Raw genomic sequence first — 21,584 nt, 5'->3', positions numbered from 1 at the left:
TTGAAAGGATCTGATTACAAGTTGAGAGGATCTGATTAAAGTTGAGAGGATCTAATTACAAATTGAGAGGATCTGATTAAAGTTGAGAGGATCTAATTACAAATTGAGAGGATCTGATTAAAGTTGAGAGGATCTGATTAAAGTTGAGAAAATCTGATTACAAGTTGAGAGGATCTGATTAAAGTTGAGAGGATCTGATTACAATTTGAGAGGATCTGATTAAAGTTGAGAGGATCTAATTACAAATTGAGAGGATCTGATTAAAGTTGAGAGGATCTGATTACAAATTGAGAGGATCTGATTAAAGTTGAGAGGATCTGATTACAAATTGAGAGGATCTGATTAAAGTTGAGAGGATCTAATTACAAATTGAGAGGATCTGATTAAAGTTGAGAGGATCTGATTACAAGTTGAGAGGATCTGATTACAAGTTGAGAGGATCTGATTACAAGTTGAGAGGGCCTGATTACAAGTTGAGAGGGCCTGATTACAAGTTGAGAGGGTCTGATTACAAGTTCAGAGGATCTGATTACAAGTTGAGAGGATCTGATTACAAGTTGAGAGGATCTGATTACAAGTTGAGAGGATCTGATTACAAGTTGAGAGGATCTGATTACAAGTTGAGAGGATCTGATTACAAGTTGAGAGGATCTGATTACAAGTTGAGAGGATCTGATTACAAGTTGAGAGGATCTGATTACAAGTTGAGAGGATCTGATTACAAGTTGAGAGGGCCTGATTACAAGTTGAGAGGGCCTGATTACAAGTTGAGAGGATCTGATTACAAGTTCAGAGGATCTGATTACAAGTTGAGAGGATCTGATTACAAGTTGAGAGAATCTGATTACAAATTGAATAGTCCTGATTACAGTTGAAAGAGGTCATAATTACAAATTGAGAGAGACAGAGGATCATACAATTGAGAGAAGTTCAAATAAAAAGTTGAAAAAGTCCTTAAATACAAGTTGAGAACGGCATCATTTTATACTTGAGAGAGGCTCCACCTTATATTTAACACACGTGCCGATTAACAAGCTTAGAGAGGCCCATCCTACATGAATAATTCGGTAATAAATTGCGATTCCACTTTCTTTTTTTAATGAGAATTTACCCACACAAGCATCGAGTAAATCTTATAATAGGGAGGACCCCTGAGAAAACGATTCTGTGCTTCACGTTTTAATTCAGTTTAATTGAAATTTTATAAGATAATTTTTATATATGTACATTTTAGAAATTAGTGATTAAACGTTTAAGAAAATCACATAATTAATGGGTTTTAAAATGGTTTAAGACTATAAACCGTTGGTATGTTATTTATATACTGTTAATTCATATTCTGAAAGGTAAATAAATTAAATTAACGTCTTAAAAATTTCCTTAATTAATTATGATTAAAAAAACGATTAAAAATTAATTAATTTATGGCTTAAAAATAAGATAATTTATATAAATATTCTGAAAAGTAAACGAATTAATTTAAATTATTTAGGAATTAAACCTTCCGTACTGTACGTTGATTCTAACGTCTAAAATATATTTTAACAAGAAAAAAAATGTAAAATGGAATTTTTTAAAGCTTTTAGAGTTTATATTAAGAGAATATATAATTTATAAGCAAATATATATATTTTTTTAAATAAATTGAACTGCATGAGAGATCAATAAAATGAAACAAATAGTATAAGTTCGAGAAAATATCAAAATAAATCTACCTAAAAATATAGAATATAATTTTCTAATTTTAAACTTTGTAATTATAAAATATGAATGTTTATAAGCAGTAATGTCTAGAAGATTGCTAGAGATTTTTCCCCAAGCTCGAAAAATACTTCGAAACCACAAGTATTCTCCGGACTTGGGGAATAATCCCCAGCCGTTTATAGGAAAAAGTGTGGTTCGTACCCTAAAAATTGAATAATTTTTTCATAATAAAATCTTTAAATATGCTTTTGATTAATAAAGAAACCTATATATATAGTGAAACCTATATATATAGTGAAACCTATATATATATAGTGAAACCTGTCTAAAGCGGAATCGCACGGTACCCAATATTATTTTTTAATTTGGCAGGTTTCCGTCCTGCACGGGTTTTTTTAACCTAGAAAATCGGTTCGTTACGAATAATAATTTCGTTTTAGGTAGGTTTTTGTTTTATTTGCTAAACAAAAAGCAAAAAGGGCTCAAAAGAGGCCCTCTCTACCCCGTACAAACTCTCGAAAGTCCTGTTTATAACACAAGAAAATATAGGAAAACTCACTTTATACATTTTTTTTTATCTACAACATGCCACTTATTTACTTTTAGACTGAATTTTAGGGGGCGAAGCCATCGTTCTAAGATATGCAAGAACATTCCACTTTCCTTTGATATCGGAATGAACTTAAGAAACTGTAACTTATTATTATGAAAGAGTATCAAAGTATGGAATAAGTGGGACGTATAAGAGATGAAACTTAGCTTGAAGAGTTTCTTTGCCATTTCTCTAGAGACAGAAATCGCTAAAGTAGCGGCCGCATTAAGAGCCACTAAGACTCAGATCAACACAGGATCGATTCTTTTTTTCGTCAGGATGAAAGCACGAGTTGTACAACAACATAAATAATAAGAGGAATTATCCTGGAAATTCTACTGATTCTGGTAACGAGCTCTCGTCGTGAAGTGGATAAATAATCAAATTTAACAAGGGATGCAAAGTGAAACACCAGCCATAAACTTGCTTTCGCTTCACGTCAGTGAAAACCACTACTAGTTGGTCACGAGTTCGCACCCGACGACCGGTTTTCCAGGTTTTCTTAAACAGAATGTAAAGAGATAAATAAAATAACTTATGATAAATTAGAGAAATATAATTAATGGCTAAAGAGCAATTACAAACGTAAGATATAAAAAAAATTGGTTAAAAATTTCCATAAAATTATACAGTAAAATAATACCTTAATTGTGTGTTTGCAGTAGTTTCATCGTCAAGTTTCATTTGATAAAAGGTTTGTCTCAACTCCTAGATAATTGCGAGATGAGGGGTTGGATTGATGAAGTAAGACAAGAAGCTCATGCGAAAGGGACTTTCTATGAGAAACTGTCTCTATTTAAGTGTTAGACATGGAAGAAAATGTAGAAAACTCCACGAGACCAGTCCGTTGGTCGGGTTCGAACCCGTGACTAAATATCAGTGTTTAATAATTTTATTTACTTGCCCAGTAGTTATCCAGCCACGTAGTTAAGCTCCCAATTATAATAAATGTAAGTGAGGACTAATAAGGCTGCCCATTGTGTGTTTATGGTAAAAGTCAATTATCAAAAGTTTTGCCTGACATTTTCCCATTATATACGTACATTATTTTATAATATGCTTATATATATAGGCAATAATAATAATATTTACTTCATTACGTGGGGGTCGTGATTAAAGTCTAGTTATGTTGGATATATAAAAGCTTTTGCTAGATCCGTATTGTATAATAATAAATAATATAACTATAAAATTTTTAACCCTATATTTCAAATACTTCTAATGACTTGCTTCTTCGCCATCCCCAGGATAGATCAGCCCCACTTTTAAAGTTGATCTATCTTGGGGATGGAGCATGCAAGCGCTCAGGGACTCCATATTCTTTTTATCTCCAAAGTCCTCTTACTTTTTTTTCCCCTATCTCATTCCTTTTTCACTTTAACAGATTATACCTTTGCGTATATTTCTGTATATTACAATATAGCTGTTAGGTGTATAAGATTTATTTTTTAGAATAGTGCGTATTTTTACGTCAATTTGACGCCATTTTTACCCGATTACTGTAATGAGAAAGCGTCGAAATGACGTCAAGTTGACGTGAAACTATACATTACTTTTTCTATTATCTTTACATTAGTTAAAAGTAATATTAAATTAAAACTAGAAATAATTAATTTTTAGTCATTTTAATAGAATAATCTAATTGGAATGAGTTTGTTCTTCAGTAAAACGATGACTCTCCAGTGATTCGAAGTTACCAGTTTAATAGAATAAATGGATAATTTTCAAATAAAATGCAACTTCTTCTTAAGTAAAAATATAAAAATTATAAATTTAAAAAAGCTGGCACCATTATTGCTAAACGTTATTTATTTCTTTTCATATAATAAGTGCTATCATTACCTTAACATGTCTTCACATTGGTTCGGAAGATGTTAAAGTGTAGGCCATATCTCCCGAATAAACGGTCCGATTTTTCTGAAAATTTCTAAAAACATCTCCGAGTAATACATAAACCACCGCGTAAAATTACAAAAATTTTCAATAAAAATAACAGGAGTTATTCAGCTTCAAAAATGGGTAAACAAAATTGTGCCCCATACACTAACAAACAAAAAAAACCCAATGTTTTATGAATTTTAAAGTTCCTCCAGTCCAGAAATGTAAAAAATTTTCGGGGGAGGAGTAACTTTTTGACCTATCGCCATACTTTCCCTTTTATATACTGTATATAACAACTGGACAAGTAAAAATGTGAATAAACTTCGTATAAAGAACAAAAGTAAAATGTATCTTTACACTATTAAAATATTACGTGAATTTTCTGTTAGTTAATCCTTGAATAGCATTAATTTATTACATCGTTAATAACTTATTTTTTTCCCTATAAAAATCTAAAAATTTATGCATCCTCCTAATTTCCCTTTGAAATTTATATAAATTTATTTTATTGCTATCATACAACTGAATACAATTTTCTAATATTACACCAACGTTTCATTCTTTTTTTTTCTAACGTACTGACAACTGAAAGTTTTAATTTATTTTTACTTTTAATTAAATCCTCTTGAGTAATGATATACATTACTTAAATTATCTTGGATTAAAACAAATGTGTGAAACTATAAATTATCATCAATTTATTCTTTGTTTTAACTGTTAACTTTGCTTTCTAACTTTTACTAATATAATCCCTGAAATGAGGGAGAAAAACAATTAAATTTACTTATATTGACTTAAAACACTGACTTTTTAAAAATAATTAACAAGTGATTACAATTTTTAATTGTTTAATTAATTAAAAATTTACTTAAAATAATTCAAATTAACAACATTTTCTAGTAAAAAGATTTTTTTTATCGTATTATTACGTAACGAAAACGAATACTTATTTAACTATTACGTACAATCAAACAATTTATAGCGTAACAATATGCTTGCCAAAAATGTTTTATTACGTCACTTTTATTGCGAAGTAGTTACATATTGGAAAATCAGTGACGTAATAATGCTTTTATGCAACTCGTTTATTACGTCATTTTTATTGCGTGAGAGTTACGTACGGAAAAATTAGTGATGCAATAATTAAAAGCCATACTTGCTTACTTTATTGCGTAATAATAGCATTTTGTAAATCAGTGACGTAATAATTAGTAAGCGCCTTGTTTACAATTGTTGCGTATTACAAACTTTTTATAAATTAGTTGACGTAATAATTAGTAAATACATTGTTTGCTTTATTGCGTAATAATTACTTTCGATAAATCAGTGACGTAATAATTACTTTCTATGATTATGTCACTGATATTTTATTTTATGACGTAAACAATGACGTAATAAAATCAAACGTGTTTCTCATTAAATGAGAACATTTGAACATTTCGTATTCGTAATTTACAACGCACACATGATAATAATCGAATATAAATATGACATAAAACAGAACAAAATGTAAATTTACTCCAAACGAAAGCAATTATTACAAAATATTATATCACAGTTTTATTACTTATTTCTTATTACAATTTACGAATGAATGTTTCGTTTTGTAACAGAGACGTAACAATGTATTATCAACAAGAGTTACGTTTTCGTTTTTATTGCTTTAATTATTACGTCACATACGTGAATAAATATCGTGTCTGTAACTCATCAAATTTCATTCTTTTTAAAAAAGTGATTTTTTTTTTTATTATTTTCCATCCAACAGGAAACAGAGAAAAGGAAAGGATACAATCGTGACGTTATAAAGCTAACGTCATAAATTTTTCCTTCGACAGTCAAGAGTAATATTGAATTTCAAACGTTATTCTCTAAACGGAAATGACGTAATAATATCGTATTTTGAATTTTTCTTAAAATTTTCGATAATATAAATCAATTTTTTTTTAATAATGTGCAAAAATAATTTGATATATTTTCAATGAGATTTATGTGAAAAATTTCTCATAAAATCGAATAAAATTATTTTTATAGGAAGTATTATTAATATATATATACAAGTGTATACATGTATATATGGTTTATATATAATGAGATATTGATCATGCTTTGTAATTAACAGACCAATACCTCATGCGCTATGTAAATTTGCTTAAATGTCACAAATTAAGGTACAGATATTGTTTCATGCAAACAAAACTTAATAAGTTCACTTATAATTTACAGAATATGAGAAATGTTTATGGCTTATGGCGAAAACATATTTTTAATTTTAATTAAATTTAACGCTTATTAATTAATGTAATTACGTAATGCAATTGCTTAATGGATTATTTACTTTAACTTTATGGCATTTTCTTAGTATATAATTTTCATTATAACTTATTCTTCCTAACTTTATATATAAAGTTCAATGAGACTCTTCCAATCTTTTTATCTTTTATTATTACTTAACAACTTGATTCGTATCTTCACTATGATATGATAGACTGTACGAGATAAGTGCATGTAATCTAGAACTCATCTAGATAGAGATTTTTCCTTTTTTTCTACCGACAACCACATTAATTTCGAACTTTAAATATATCAAATAACATTTGGTCTCTGATACTTATCCATAAATTAATTGAAAATGATGAAACTACGAGATTTAGAGCGGAAAATTTTAATTGTAATTTTAAATATATGATTTTAAAATGTATAATTTATTATACTCGATGGAATCAAATAACTTATTTTCGCCATGAAAAATATTTCATCGCTTCCAGCGACTTATAAAACCAAGCTTTTAATGATAAGGCATTAATAATAAAAGAAATATTCAAAAAAATATGTAATTTTATATTTTATTTATATACTTATTAAATAAATAAATTAAATTTATATATCTGCGTAGAATTTTTATCGTATTTTATATATATGATTATTATTATACTTTTATTCGAAACTATAATGCATGTATGAATAACTAAACATATAATAAATAAGAGAATAACTTGTAAATAATAAATTTTATATGTATAAAGGACAATAATCTTAATAAAATTCACTAAAAATGTATGTAAAAATAACATATAAGTCAATGTTATAGACATACATCTTTATCATTTATAAGATTTACGTAGTGATAACAAAAGTAAAATTACGTATAAAATTTTTAAATGTTAAGAAAAGATTTATCATTCTATTGAAATTAACTCAAGAAAAATACAATTTTTCCTCAACGATGAAAAATTAATTCCTTTGCAAACATCAATAATTTCTCTTTAAACATTTATTTATTCAATTATTAAAATGTAAAATATTCGGAAAAAAATTTTTCTGTGTTCCTTTCTCTTTAATTCATTCTTTTAAAAAAAAATATTCTTTTATTTAAATAATTAATTTTAATTTACAATAATTTGCATGATAAAGAAGTAAAACGCGAGTTAAAATTATTACTTTTATTATTTTTCTATTTTCGATATATGTTATTAAATTTATTTAATTGCGTAAGATTTTATACTAAATTAACGGTTTTTATTATAAGAAAGTAAAAAATATACATTTTATGATTTAAGAAGAATAAATAATGAATTATAAATAAAAGTTCTTTCATATTTACATATTTATTTTCTTTAAAAATGCGGATTATTACTCACGTACTGATTATTACTTCATATAAAATCTGTATACATGTTACCTCTGGCCATAGGAGAAATCATTAAAAAGTTAGTGCAGGCTGCTCCATAATCATGTCCAAAAACCGTAACATTTCGAGGATCCCCACCGAAACCTCCAATATTCTCTTGTATCCAATGAAGAGCGGCCACTTGATCCATCAAACCATAATTACCCCGCGCAGAATTATCCAACGAAGGAAGAAATCCTAAAAATGATATTATTTAATGGATCATTCGTAGAAATATATATAAATCTGCATATAAAACTCGGCCAGCGAGAATAAAAATGTCGAAAATGCACGCGAACAATGAAATAATTGACACAATGAAACTTTAGAGAGTCATCAGAGGGAAGAAGAGGGGAAAAGTTCTTCAGTAGATTCTTTAAAGTAATGTTCACAATGAACACGTCAGTAATTGTTTCAGGATACAGAAAACACACTTGATAAAGAAAAAAGTGAATAAATTAGAAAAGATTTGTGGCGTTGACATTTTACATCATTAATCGATCTTTCTACTCGGTTGTGACTTTTTCTTTTATTTATAAAAAAAAAGAAAAAAACAGGAAAAAAGAAGAATCATTAAACGACGTTTTCTGTACTCAAAGTAAGTTTCGTTTTAACGCCACAAGAATCAACACCTGCAACACTTTTACTTGTCAACCGGCGACTGAAGATGTCAGAAAATAAAAAGAAGTATTTGGATTTTCTTCTTCTTTCTTTCTTTATTCGTTTCTTGATCAGTTTGTCGATGATTCTGTCGATACTTGTATCTCTAGAAACTAGCAATTTGTGTTCTGAGTAGATACCCAGCGGCTTCAAATCTGCATAAATTATTGAATTCTTGCGATAAATCGATACCATACGGAATTTTCTCTCCCTCACACAACACTACATGTCAACGTACAATACCATTAGCATATCGTTTGCCACTCACAGTGATATACAAGACCCTAAATATAGAGAGAGGTCACGTCTGGAAAAATGGCAAAAGGAAAGTTAATTGTATTCCTTTCGTATTATATTTATACTACTCGATAGTCGTCTAATTTTGTCATTTATTTAATTAACTGTTATTAAACGAATTTTATTTCTGTGTATAGAATAGCTGAGTAAGTCTCGAAAACAATTCATTTATAGAAAGACTTCAACGGTCATTAAATGCATTATCCAATAATCACTAATTACGCGGCATTATCCATTCTATAACGGAAATGATGACTATGCATGTATCTTTCCCGGTAAAAAAAATATTATTATCAGCTTTACTTTTTTCCAAGTAGATAGAGAATTTAACTGAAGATAGGCGCGCTCAAATACAAATTTTCGATTAACGAAGCTGCATAAAAATTCCTTAATTAACTCAGTTATAAAATAATTTTAAATGGAAGAAAATCTGCCTATTTAACTTTATAAATTATATATTTTATACTGTTTATATTTATTAATCTTAAACTACTGAAAAAACTCGCCAATCGATACTCTTTAATGTCTTTGAGAGCGTTATGCATTAAGAAGATAATCCTTACTAAAGTTCATTTTGTTTTGTATTAAAACCGCTTATTTATTATAACTGTAAGTTTGTTTAATGGTAAACAAACATGAGAAATCCTTACCTAACACTCCAAGTCTGTAGTTTATGGTGACAACCACTACCAGCCCATAGCTTGCCAGTACACTACCATCATATGGATTGCCAGAATTCCATTCGTACGATTCACCGTGTATGTAAACCATTACGGGGAGTTTATTAGCTAAAATAACAAACAAACATATTAATAATATCAGAATAAAAAGTAGAATAGATAAAAGAGTAACGTCCTTAACTTTCTTTATAGTTAATTTAAATGAATTATGCATTACAATAGGTCCATATAATATTTCTTGCATCACTCTCGACGGATTAGTAGAAAAGAAAGAGAAGAATTTTAGTAGTTTTTCTCTGCCTTTAACGTTCATCCCATTTGAGTTTCCGCAATCCACATCGAAATTAGACTGTAGATGTTGTCTTATAGATTACTTTACTGGAAGCAACAACTACCATTGAATTTTTTTTTCTACTCCAATGCATTGCAGACCGTTATCAGTCATTGGCCTGTTTTTCTTATTCAATCACTCTAAGAATAGTCTCCAAATAGAGCTAATTTTAAATCGAAACATAAGAAAACAGGAAAAAAATAATAAAATTATTCTCTTCTATTCCAAATAGACATAAAAATCTATAAAGAGATTGGAAAATTTTTATTCTTTCGAAAAAGTCCACGACGTCATTCTTATAGTCTGCTGCTAGATAACAGGGTGATTAATGGTATAAATGTGATCTTCATACGTGATTTATAAACTGGAGAAGTTTAAGAAAATTTATAAGATATATCACATTTATTCCAATTACGTCGACAATTTCACATTTGATCCCATCATGCGAATTCCTAAAATATATCCCGAGACATTAAATGTCCCGAAGAGACCATCACCTTGTCTATCTTTTTTTTCGGTGGACAAGTTGATGACCCATCAACTTTTCTACTATGGGGTAACGTTATCAAATACCAACATAAAGTAATTTATTCCCTTTTGTTTTATTTATTAAAACTTTTACTTTTAATCAAAGTTTAAATTATAAACTTAACATAGAAACCTCTTCATAAAATTCATAATAAAATTGGATTAAATCGTGTGTGAGTGGGTAAACAAACCTTAAACAATTTACACTGAATTAATTAGTGCAATTTTAGTTAGTTAATCGATGGAAAACTTTCTAGAATCGAATTTTAGTAGATTTCTAGTCCACGAAATTTGTTTGGAATCTTATCTGATTGGCTTTAAATTTGTTAACTCGGCTATTTTATTTGTCTTTTTTTAAATATATATATATAAAATTTCATAGTAACTATAAAATAGTTTCTTATTTTTATCACATAAACAACGCTAAATCAGGTAATAAATTCTAATTTATGCTTTTATAAGTAAAGATTTAGTATATATAAATGGGTAAACATACTTTAAACTTCAAATTTTATTAATTAATTAATAAAATTTCTGTAGTTTAATAGGCGAAAAATTTTATTATTTATTTTTTTAAATTGAATTAAAAATTTTTCTAAATTCTGGAATTTCTGAAACTATCTTCTTTAAATTTGTTACAAATTACACTTTTTTTTTCTCTCTCTCTCTTTCTTCTCCAGGAGGAAATATTGTAGCTATAAAAGTTTTTTAAATGGCTTTTCTTGCATACGAAACATTTTACTCTGTAATAAATTTTAATTTATGCTTATCTTAGTACCGATTTAGCATATTTAAGTGGTAAACAAATGTTAGACAATTTACAGTGAATTAATTAGTGGAAGTTGTTAGTTGTTGATAGTCTACCTAAACTTTCTAGAATCGAATTTTAGTAGTTTCAAGGTTCTAGAATCGCTGTGGAAATCTATCATCTGACAATTTCTATATTAAATTATTACAAAGTTTAAACTTTAATATTAAATTATACATAATATTTTTTTTTCGATTTTTATCCATTAATACCTTATAATAAATATTAAATATACGTATCCTTAAGAGGAAAATCTATTTAAGTACAGCACAGCTATGTATGTATAGGAATTGGTAATGTTTCTTTTTTTTTTGTTTAAAGAGTATTAAAATTTAATTATTTAAAATACATTTTTGGTTATTTTTCTTTATAAAAATCAAATATTGACAAAATTCTTTTATATCTTTATTGCTAGATCGTTTACATTGTGACTGTTTAATCGATCAAAAACATCTGACAAAATTGATATATGGAAACTATTCAAAAAGTTATAAAAGTAAAATTTTGTTTGTAAAGGGGGGATAAATGTAAAATTAAAATCGAATAAAGTAGTTTAAGTATTGAAAACTTATATTTAATCGTGTAAAAAAGGAGGAGAAGAGAAAAGAAAAAAAAAGAGGATATTTACAAAAATCAGAAAATACGTGATGAAACTATTTATCGGAAATTATAAAAATTCAGAACACGAATTTTCTTTAAACAACAAGAGGGGGAAAAAAGTAATAATATTTTCAAAAAAAAAATAAACAGATATTTTTCATTATTTGTATTTTTCTGATTGATAAAAGGGTAAAAACATTCATTCAATTCGTGTAAAGAACGGGAAAATGTACTGTACATATTTACTAATTACATGGAATGTTTGGAGAAAGAAATTAAAATTTGCTTAATTTATTTATAGATTAAGTCATATTTATATATTTTTTTCTATTTCTTTAAATATATCAAAAAAATATATTAAATTTTTTTTTCTTCACGAGGTATAAAAAAAATAATAAACAAAATTACAAATATTTTAATAAAAATTAAAACTTTCTTTTTAGCTTTATAGTATAAGAAATTCGTTTATCTTCACTGAAAGACTAATTTAATATTAAAGAATTTTTTTTGAGAGAAGAAACTTTATCAGATCGTTCTAATTGTGACTGTGACAAAAAAGAAAAAAATTTTTTTTAAGGTTTATTTATTTTTCTGTTCGAATGTGTAAAAACAATTGTTCGATTTGTGTCAGGAACAGAAAAATTTGTATATTACTAATTAGAAACGAATGTTTGAGGAGGAGGAGTAATTGAAATTTACTTAATTCATTTAAAATAATCAATTGTTATTGGTTTTCACAAATAAAATAAAATTTTAAAAAAATTCTCTTAAAATTTCTATAAAAATTAAAAATTTTTCTTTATACAATTTATAAGCAATGAAGAAATTTTCTGAAAGGAGATAATTTAATATTAAAAAATTATATATATATTTTTTAAAGATGTTAACTTAACTGATCATTTTTTAAAATATATTATTATTTTACTTGTTATTTTGCCAAAAATTTTTAAAATATATTTTTATTATTTTTATACGTATAAAATATTTACTAAATTTGTGCAGAATAGAGGGAAAAAATAACTATGTTTATAATTAAAACGTTTGAGGAATGTAGCTATGAATAATTGTAACTCATATTTTCTAAATTAAAGAATTTTTCACGAAATTTTCAAAGTAAAAATAATGCGAATTTGTATAAAAATTAAGAAAAAAAAATTTTTTTTCTTTCTGAATTATGAACGGAAAGAAATTTTTTAAAATATCATTTTAATATAGAAAAAAAAGGCTTAAAAATGAGCGAAGATTTCCAAACTTTTCGAATTGGCCTATACTATAACTAAATTTAATTCGCTGGCCCCCTTCTTTACTAATACAAAATATGAATAAATTATTATTTATGATAATTATTTTCATTTTTATTATTATTTTAAGTATAATAAAAGGAAATTTGTCCATCGATCCTCCAAAAATCCTTACCACAGATAAATAGATTGACCTCTTGGGGGTTCATGTACGATCAGGTTCCAAAATCTCTGATTTAAGCGTATAATATAGAAAAATTACAATTTTTTTTAAAAGTAATAAATTATAGTTTATATTATAAATTTATTACCGTATTACTTTGAATTTAAAATTGTGTTTCGTCTTAAATTCCAGTTATTCTTTGTCACTCTTTGTAAATCTTTACGAAAGTAAGTAACAAAGAATACCTCGAATTTATAAAAATTTTAAAGTATTTCCTGCTTATTTTATAATTTTTCCTTAATTATACTTTACTTTAAAGTATTTTTTTATTTATTCTTTAATAAATTCTTTTAAACTATATTTACATTTAATTATTATTTAATTTTTTCGCTGTTAAAAACGCATTTTTAAAAGTGCGCTGCGCGTTATACTCGAATTAATATTTAAAATTACTTTAATTCCACTTAAAAATTTAAAGATATTATCTCAGCTCGTATAAAATGTAGAAAAATATGTATAATTAATTAGATATGAATATTTGAAGGGAAGAAATCATAAAATTTACTTAGTTTAGTTAATTTATTAACTGTAAATTTACTTTAATTTTCCAATTAATGATTTTTTTTTTAATTTTAAAAACATAAAAAAAAATTTAATGTTACAAATACAAATGTTAAGAAATTTTGTTTATTTTCATTAGAAAAAGTAATTGAAAGAATACAATTTTAATAGTAAAAAAAAATAATTTTTTGAAATTTTAAATTTACCTGATCACATTTTATAAATATGTTTTTTTTTTCCTTCTTAAATTTATTTTTTATAATTGTTACTCTGCCAAAATGTTTTTAGATCTCTAACGATAACCTAATGGAGAAAGGAATCATAAATTTTTGCAAAATTATTCTTTCAATCGATTTTCCAAAATCAAAGTTTTAAAAATTGGACAACAAAAATGAGCCATTTTCTTTCAATTGCTTTTCTGATTGTCTATTCTCAATAGAAGATGAGATCAAATAAGGAAAGAAAAAATAAAAAAATAAAAATTTATATATATATAAAGTATATATAGAAAAAATATATATATAAGATTTAGTTTATTCTTAAGAAACCGATTGGTTCATTTTTAGAAATAAATGCAAATTTTTAGGATTTGTAATTTTGTTTTATTTTTGTTAAGATTCATGAAATAACTTTTAGGATTTGATGGAAAATTTTAAGAGTAAAAATTTGTTTCTTCAACTATGAGAGCAGTTTGTATATAAAAGCAGATGTTGTTTTAAAACAGATGGTCTAAGTTAAAATAACAACCTTAACGTTTTACTATGAAAATCAGATCATTAATTAACCGAATGATGACTTTAGAATGCTTGTATTATTATATTTTTTTTAACCTTCCTTTCTTTCTTCTTTCCTTTCTTAAACTTTCAAAAAGTAATGAAATTTTAATTCGATGTAGTAAAGGAAAAATTATCAATTCGCATCTAACGTTTTATTTAAAGAATTTTTATTTAAAATAAATAAACTTTATTATATAATTACGTAAATGCATTAAATATTTCTCTTGTAATTTTGTTTATTTTCTTGAGAAATAATAATAATAAAAAAAATGGAAGAATATATAAAGAAAGAATTAAAAATAAAAAAAGAGCCCGAAATGAAAGATTGGTTTTCTCTTTCTCGATCATTGCATTCTCTTGGGTTACTCTTATGTGGAAACATTCCAAAAATTTCTCACATACAATAGAATAGAGTTTTGGCCAGTTCAAGCGAAAACCTACATACATCCTAGATACATATTCATGAAAAACTCTTGTTTTCTTAATGATTTTAAATTGAATTACTTCAGAGTAAAGAACAGACAAATGCATATACTGCGTAACTTTTTTCCCCCTTAAATTTATTTTTAAACTCTTGGTACGGGCAATGAATTAAATTGTTTCTATTGTTTTAAGGATAACTTTAAACCTTATTTTTAAAGAATTATACACAAGCGTGCTCGTGTGAGTGAAGAATTAGTTGAGAAGAGGAACGAGCTATACCTTAATCACTTATCTTAGTACATTTATTAAGATAAATTCGGTAAAATTAAAAAAAAATAATCTTAAATAAATAGAAAGAAATTTAATTTAGAAAGTGTGGTTATGTTATTAAAAAATGTACCAGAGTTATCTATTTATTTTCATATTTATTTTTTGGATAATGTATACTTGTGTACATTCTTTAATTTCAGATAAGATATAAATATTTGAAGAATATTTTTGCTTAGTTGTATTATTTAAACACGAATTTTTGTACGTCTGTATTCAAATAACATCACTAATAAGGTTTAAGTGCGCTATTAAAATTGTACTTGAGTTACATTTCAAATTTTTTTCTTGTTTATAAGAAAAGTTTAAATTTAGATAACGAAGATACATCTTAAAAACGGTTTTTTTCTTCTATAATTTATTTTACTTTATTTTTAATCTAAAATTTTCTGTTTACTGTTTTATTACGAATAAATTTACAATGTTTTTTTCCCTTTATTTCTAACATTTAAACATTCATAAAGAGCATTTTAGCGATTGTGACATAAGTTTCAACGATAAAAACATAGCACAAGTTCGTGTAATAATCTTATTTCAATTTATATAAATCTTAAAAAGAAATCCTTCCAAAAATGTTTGTCTTTTTAGAAATTATCTTACTTCTGTCAGTTCTAAGTACATTCTCTTACGCGTATGTTTATGATGTGGATTCAAGTATAGGACTCAGATTCTATCCTTTCAACAGAAGAAAGGAAAAAGAAAAAAAATTTCAACTTTCTATATTTAGAAGAATCTCTCCAAAACTGTATAAGTCTTTACAACACTCCAAATTGGCAAATAAACAAGGCTACTTTTGTAAAAGGGTAGTAGAAAAATAAAAAATAAAAAAAAATAAGATGATGTACTAAAATTAAGAGCATCTGTGTGCTTACCAATCCATTAAATAAAAACATCAAATTTTCTTCTTTACATCCATCCATTTGTTTATTCACACGTATACTAATTTAATCCATGTTTATATACATTTATTTAATAATAAAAAAATATATATTTGATTATATATAAATCCTTATAAATTATGATTCGTTTACGTAATCACTTTCCTCTTCCTTTAGTTTTATTCTTTTATTATTATTATTTTTTCTTCCTCCTCCTCCTCCTCCTCCATGATGACAATCACAGCAGATAATTCATTAACTAATTATCGATTTATTATCAATAAAAATGGCATTATGAGATAAATTCATATCGGCTGTCTTTATAAATCATTTTTATATATTTAGAAACGAAATTAATACTTTCATGTCACATCATGCATCATGAGTGATGCATGAATTGATAATTCATGAATCTGTAAAGAAAGAAGACTTTGAAAAAAACACCCAAGCATGTTCCAGATATAATTATTTATAAGCTGATATAACCAATAACTTGGANAACCAATCATCATTAAATGAACGTATCTTTAACCAATCATCTGTAAAATGAATTTCTTATTACTTATATAATTCACAGTGGACCGCCTATAATTATAAAATCATTTGTAATTAATTATTTTATCTATTTTCTTCTTTCAAGGGAGTTTCATTCACTTATGAATCAATCTGTACATAATATCCAAACATTTTAATTTCTATCCGAAACGGAATTTAAAATATATATATATAAAGGTAGAAAATTAAATTTATATTTATGAAGACAATAGAAAAGCACATACCGAATGGTTTTTCTCTAAGTTAAAATATCCATAGTTGAATTTTTATGTAAATCAACTTCTTGTATCACTACTTAAAATAACAAAATTTAATTACATTACACATTAAAAGATCCATTTAATAGTAAAAGTATTTCTTCGATCTGATGAAGAAAGGATGAAGGAAAAAAAAGAAAGTATATAAGAAAAAAAAAATCAGGTAATTTCTTTCAGTGCATTCGACTTTTAACTCTAACATAGAAGAGGGGAGTAAAAAACTGTCACGATTCTGTATAACTCTTCAAATAAATTTAGGAATCGTCAATGTTGCGTGACATTTCTTCCGGGAAATGAAGTGATGCCTAAAACATCTACAAGATATCAAAGATTTCATTGTTATTCGCCGATCGAAAAAAAAATAAAAAAATATCAAAATATTATTGTAAAATAGTCAATTTTCGACCTTTAACTGAATTATATCACGTGTCAATAAAGTGTCAAAAATATATATATTTTGATTGAAGTTTATCGACTGTGTCAAGATTTTTTTTAAAGCATATTCGTCATCTCTACGATGGGAGTGTATAAAGGAGGAGAGAGAGAGAGAGAGAAGAAAAATAACAAACAAAATATATTTTTATGTAAAAAAATAAAAATATAAAAAGTAAAATAACATATTCGCAACCGATATTTTTCAATCTAGAAAATATATTTTCTTTACTTTAATCGCGTATAAACCGAATGTGATTTTCACTGTATTGTTTTTAACAAGTATCACAGATATACGTGTGTGTTTGTGTGTGTTTATGAAGAAGTATTCCATTAAACTACATCAGAAAAATCCAATAACCTCTCTGTTTTAACTTCAAAACTTACTTTATTAAAGCGGAAAAATAAATAAATAAATATTATTATTACCATAAAATACAATAAGAAAATATATATATATATATANTTATCGAAGACGGATATCAACAAAAGTGGGCGTATCTAAGTAGGAGTATCTCAGTAGACGTTTCATATTTCATAAACCAATCATCATTAAATGAACGTATCTTTAACCAATCATCTGTAAAATGAATTTCTTATTACTTATATAATTCACAGTGGACCGCCTATAATTATAAAATCATTTGTAATTAATTATTTTATCTATTTTCTTCTTTCAAGGGAGTTTCATTCACTTATGAATCAATCTGTACATAAATTAGTACTCTATATTAATATTATCATTTTAAATAAGCTAAAATTTTGAACATAAATATCCCGAAATTGTGTTTTATTTAAATATTTTGGTATGCATTTCCTTTATGAATATTTGCTAAGCATTTCTATATTTGGATAAGCATTTGGAGAAGCCTAAATATCTCATTCCTAAATGTTTGGTACATATTTTTATGATCGTATCACTGATATTTGTTGCACTAATCCCTAAAGATTTGATAAACATTTATATTTGGGTATTATAATTATTACTGAAGTTAAATTAACATGTATTAATCAATGTTATCATGTATTTAAAGTAAATAGTATTTATTATTTATTATTTTTCACATATTAACAGATATAAAATATTTCTAATATGATCTTATCGATAAATTTCAACTAATTTTAAATTAATTATTCATTTAAATTTACGATATTCGAGTGTAATTTATATAAATTCAATCTCATTAATTGTTTATTGAGATCATTCCTTATATACACATATCGTAAAAAAATGTCAAAAAGTTGTTGAATAAATGCCAATATATCATGTGATATACTCTATAAAAAAATGAAAATGTTATATCTTTCGTTGCAAATTTACTTGAATTAATTATCACATATACTAAAGTTAATTATGCTTTATTAAATATTGGCTCCAGTCTAATAACAAGTCGGGTTAGAAAAAAAATATCATGAGAGTGTCATACAAATGTCAATATTTCATTTGGTATGCCATATGTCGAAAGAGAAAATCACAGATTTTATATTCTAGAGACAAATGTAGCAGAAGCGAGCCTTTAATTAATTATTAGCTAAATTAATCACAATTAACTCTAACCCAATTTGATATTTTATTAGTTATAGAAGCTATTTCAGTAATGCCTTTTCAAATATAAAAAATGAAAAAAAATGTCTTCGAAAGTTCTTAAAGAAATTACAGAATTAAATAATAAATTCGAAAAAGTTCAATATCCGTAATAGAATTTACGTGATTAATAAATAATTATATTCACATATCGAACGTATAAAACTATATAATAATGAATAGACTGCAGGTGAAAGTCAAACACTTTTCTACCTATACGGCCATTATTGCTGTCTCCAATTGAAAGATGATATAACTGGGCTTAATCATTATTATTCTAGACATGTCTTAATCATTAATGCAGTTAAAGACCAATTTTAGCACAGTTAATGACAGAGAATGTTAAATGTGATTAACCAAGAATCTCTCTGTTTTCTGTGACCAATAGACTAGTCCAAAATTTATTGCCACTCTCAATAATTACTTACTGAATCTCTTACATGATTTATCTTCCAAACTACTTTTTACTTTCGTAAATACGTTGAGTGTTTTTATCTGTTACTAATTTGTATACAGATGAGTTGTTTGCTTTAAAGCTGATTTGTATTAGTGTTATTATTATTATTATAAATTACAGATATTGACAAAAATATTTTAATAGCGATTTATCGAAGACGGATATCAACAAAAGTGGGCGTATCTAAGTAGGAGTATCTCAGTAGACGTTTCATATTTCATAAACCAATCATCATTAAATGAACGTATCTTTAACCAATCATCTGTAAAATGAATTTCTTATTACTTATATAATTCACAGTGGACCGCCTATAATTATAAAATCATTTGTAATTAATTATTTTATCTATTTTCTTCTTTCAAGGGAGTTTCATTCACTTATGAATCAATCTGTACATAAATTAGTACTCTATATTAATATTATCATTTTAAATAAGCTAAAATTTTGAACATAAATATCCCGAAATTGTGTTTTATTTAAATATTTTGGTATGCATTTCCTTTATGAATATTTGCTAAGCATTTCTATATTTGGATAAGCATTTGGAGAAGCCTAAATATCTCATTCCTAAATGTTTGGTACATATTTTTATGATCGTATCACTAATATTTGTTGCACTAATCCCTAAAGATTTGATAAACATTTATATTTGGGTATTATAATTATTACTGAAGTTAAATTAACATGTATTAATCAATGTTATCATGTATTTAAAGTAAATAGTATTTATTATTTATTATTTTTCACATATTAACAGATATAAAATATTTCTAATATGATCTTATCGATAAATTTCAACTAATTTTAAATTAATTATTCATTTAAATTTACGATATTCGAGTGTAATTTATATAAATTCAATCTCATTAATTGTTTATTGAGATCATTCCTTATATACACATATCGTAAAAAAATGTCAAAAAGTTGTTGAATAAATGCCAATATATCATGTGATATACTCTATAAAAAAATGAAAATGTTATATCTTTCGTTGCAAATTTACTTGAATTAATTATCACATATACTAAAGTTAATTATGCTTTATTAAATATTGGCTCCAGTCTAATAACAAGTCGGGTTAGAAAAAAAATATCATGAGAGTGTCATACAAATGTCAATATTTCATTTGGTATGCCATATGTCGAAAGAGAAAATCACAGATTTTATATTCTAGAGACAAATGTAGCAGAAGCGAGCCTTTAATTAATTATTAGCTAAATTAATCACAATTAACTCTAACCCAATTTGATATTTTATTAGTTATAGAAGCTATTTCAGTAATGCCTTTTCAAATATAAAAAATGAAAAAAAATGTCTTCGAAAGTTCTTAAAGAAATTACAGAATTAAATAATAAATTCGAAAAAGTTCAATATCCGTAATAGAATTTACGTGATTAATAAATAATTATATTCACATATCGAACGTATAAAACTATATAATAATGAATAGACTGCAGGTGAAAGTCAAACACTTTTCTACCTATACGGCCATTATTGCTGTCTCCAATTGAAAGATGATATAACTGGGCTTAATCATTATTATTCTAGACATGTCTTAATCATTAATGCAGTTAAAGACCAATTTTAGCACAGTTAATGACAGAGAATGTTAAATGTGATTAACCAAGAATCTCTCTGTTTTCTGTGACCAATAGACTAGTCCAAAATTTATTGCCACTCTCAATAATTACTTACTGAATCTCTTACATGATTTATCTTCCAAACTACTTTTTACTTTCGTAAATACGTTGAGTGTTTTTATCTGTTACTAATTTGTATACAGATGAGTTGTTTGCTTTAAAGCTGATTTGTATTAGTGTTATTATTATTATTATTTTTTTTTTATGAGATGAATAAATGTTAAAATTTCTAGCAATTATTTGGAGTGTTTAAGACTTGAAAAAATCGTCACTTAAATAACATTTGAATCAATTTTATTTACAAAACTTTAAATTAAGCAATATTTAAGGTAAAAAAATTTGAATTTTCAGTTGGTAAGCAATATTTTTAGTACTTTTTTAAACAATTTTCTCATTAAATGTGAAAACTTTTCTATTTTTCTCGTTAAAATATTTAAGATTAAATTTTCAATTTTAAACAAAATTAATTATTAATATTTTACTTTAAATAATATTTTTAAATATAAATTTATTTTTACCAGCAATAAATATTCCCGGG

General features: G+C 25.8%; 1 protein-coding gene across 1 annotated transcript in view; it reads right to left on the bottom strand.

The window, feature by feature from the left end:
- Window positions 1-7,812: 7,812 nt before the first annotated feature.
- The window catches only part of LOC111630628 (neuroligin-4, X-linked-like), a 17,576-nt gene continuing 3,804 nt past the window's right edge, over window positions 7,813-21,584 (bottom strand). Inside the window, exons 2-3 of the mRNA XM_023374761.1 lie at window positions 9,455-9,592; window positions 7,813-8,045 (exon numbers count right to left, since the gene is read on the bottom strand). Of these exons, the coding sequence (XP_023230529.1) occupies window positions 7,834-8,045; window positions 9,455-9,592 (350 nt within the window). The 3' untranslated portion in view covers window positions 7,813-7,833. The remainder of the gene's footprint in view (window positions 8,046-9,454; window positions 9,593-21,584) is intronic.

Source organism: Centruroides sculpturatus, unplaced genomic scaffold (assembly GCF_000671375.1).
Source record: "Centruroides sculpturatus isolate CEXI.00-Female unplaced genomic scaffold, Cexi_2.0 scaffold20, whole genome shotgun sequence".
NCBI lineage: Eukaryota > Metazoa > Arthropoda > Arachnida > Scorpiones > Buthidae > Centruroides > Centruroides sculpturatus.
Note: the sequence above shows the minus strand (reverse complement) of the source record. Positions and strands in the feature narration are given on the sequence as shown.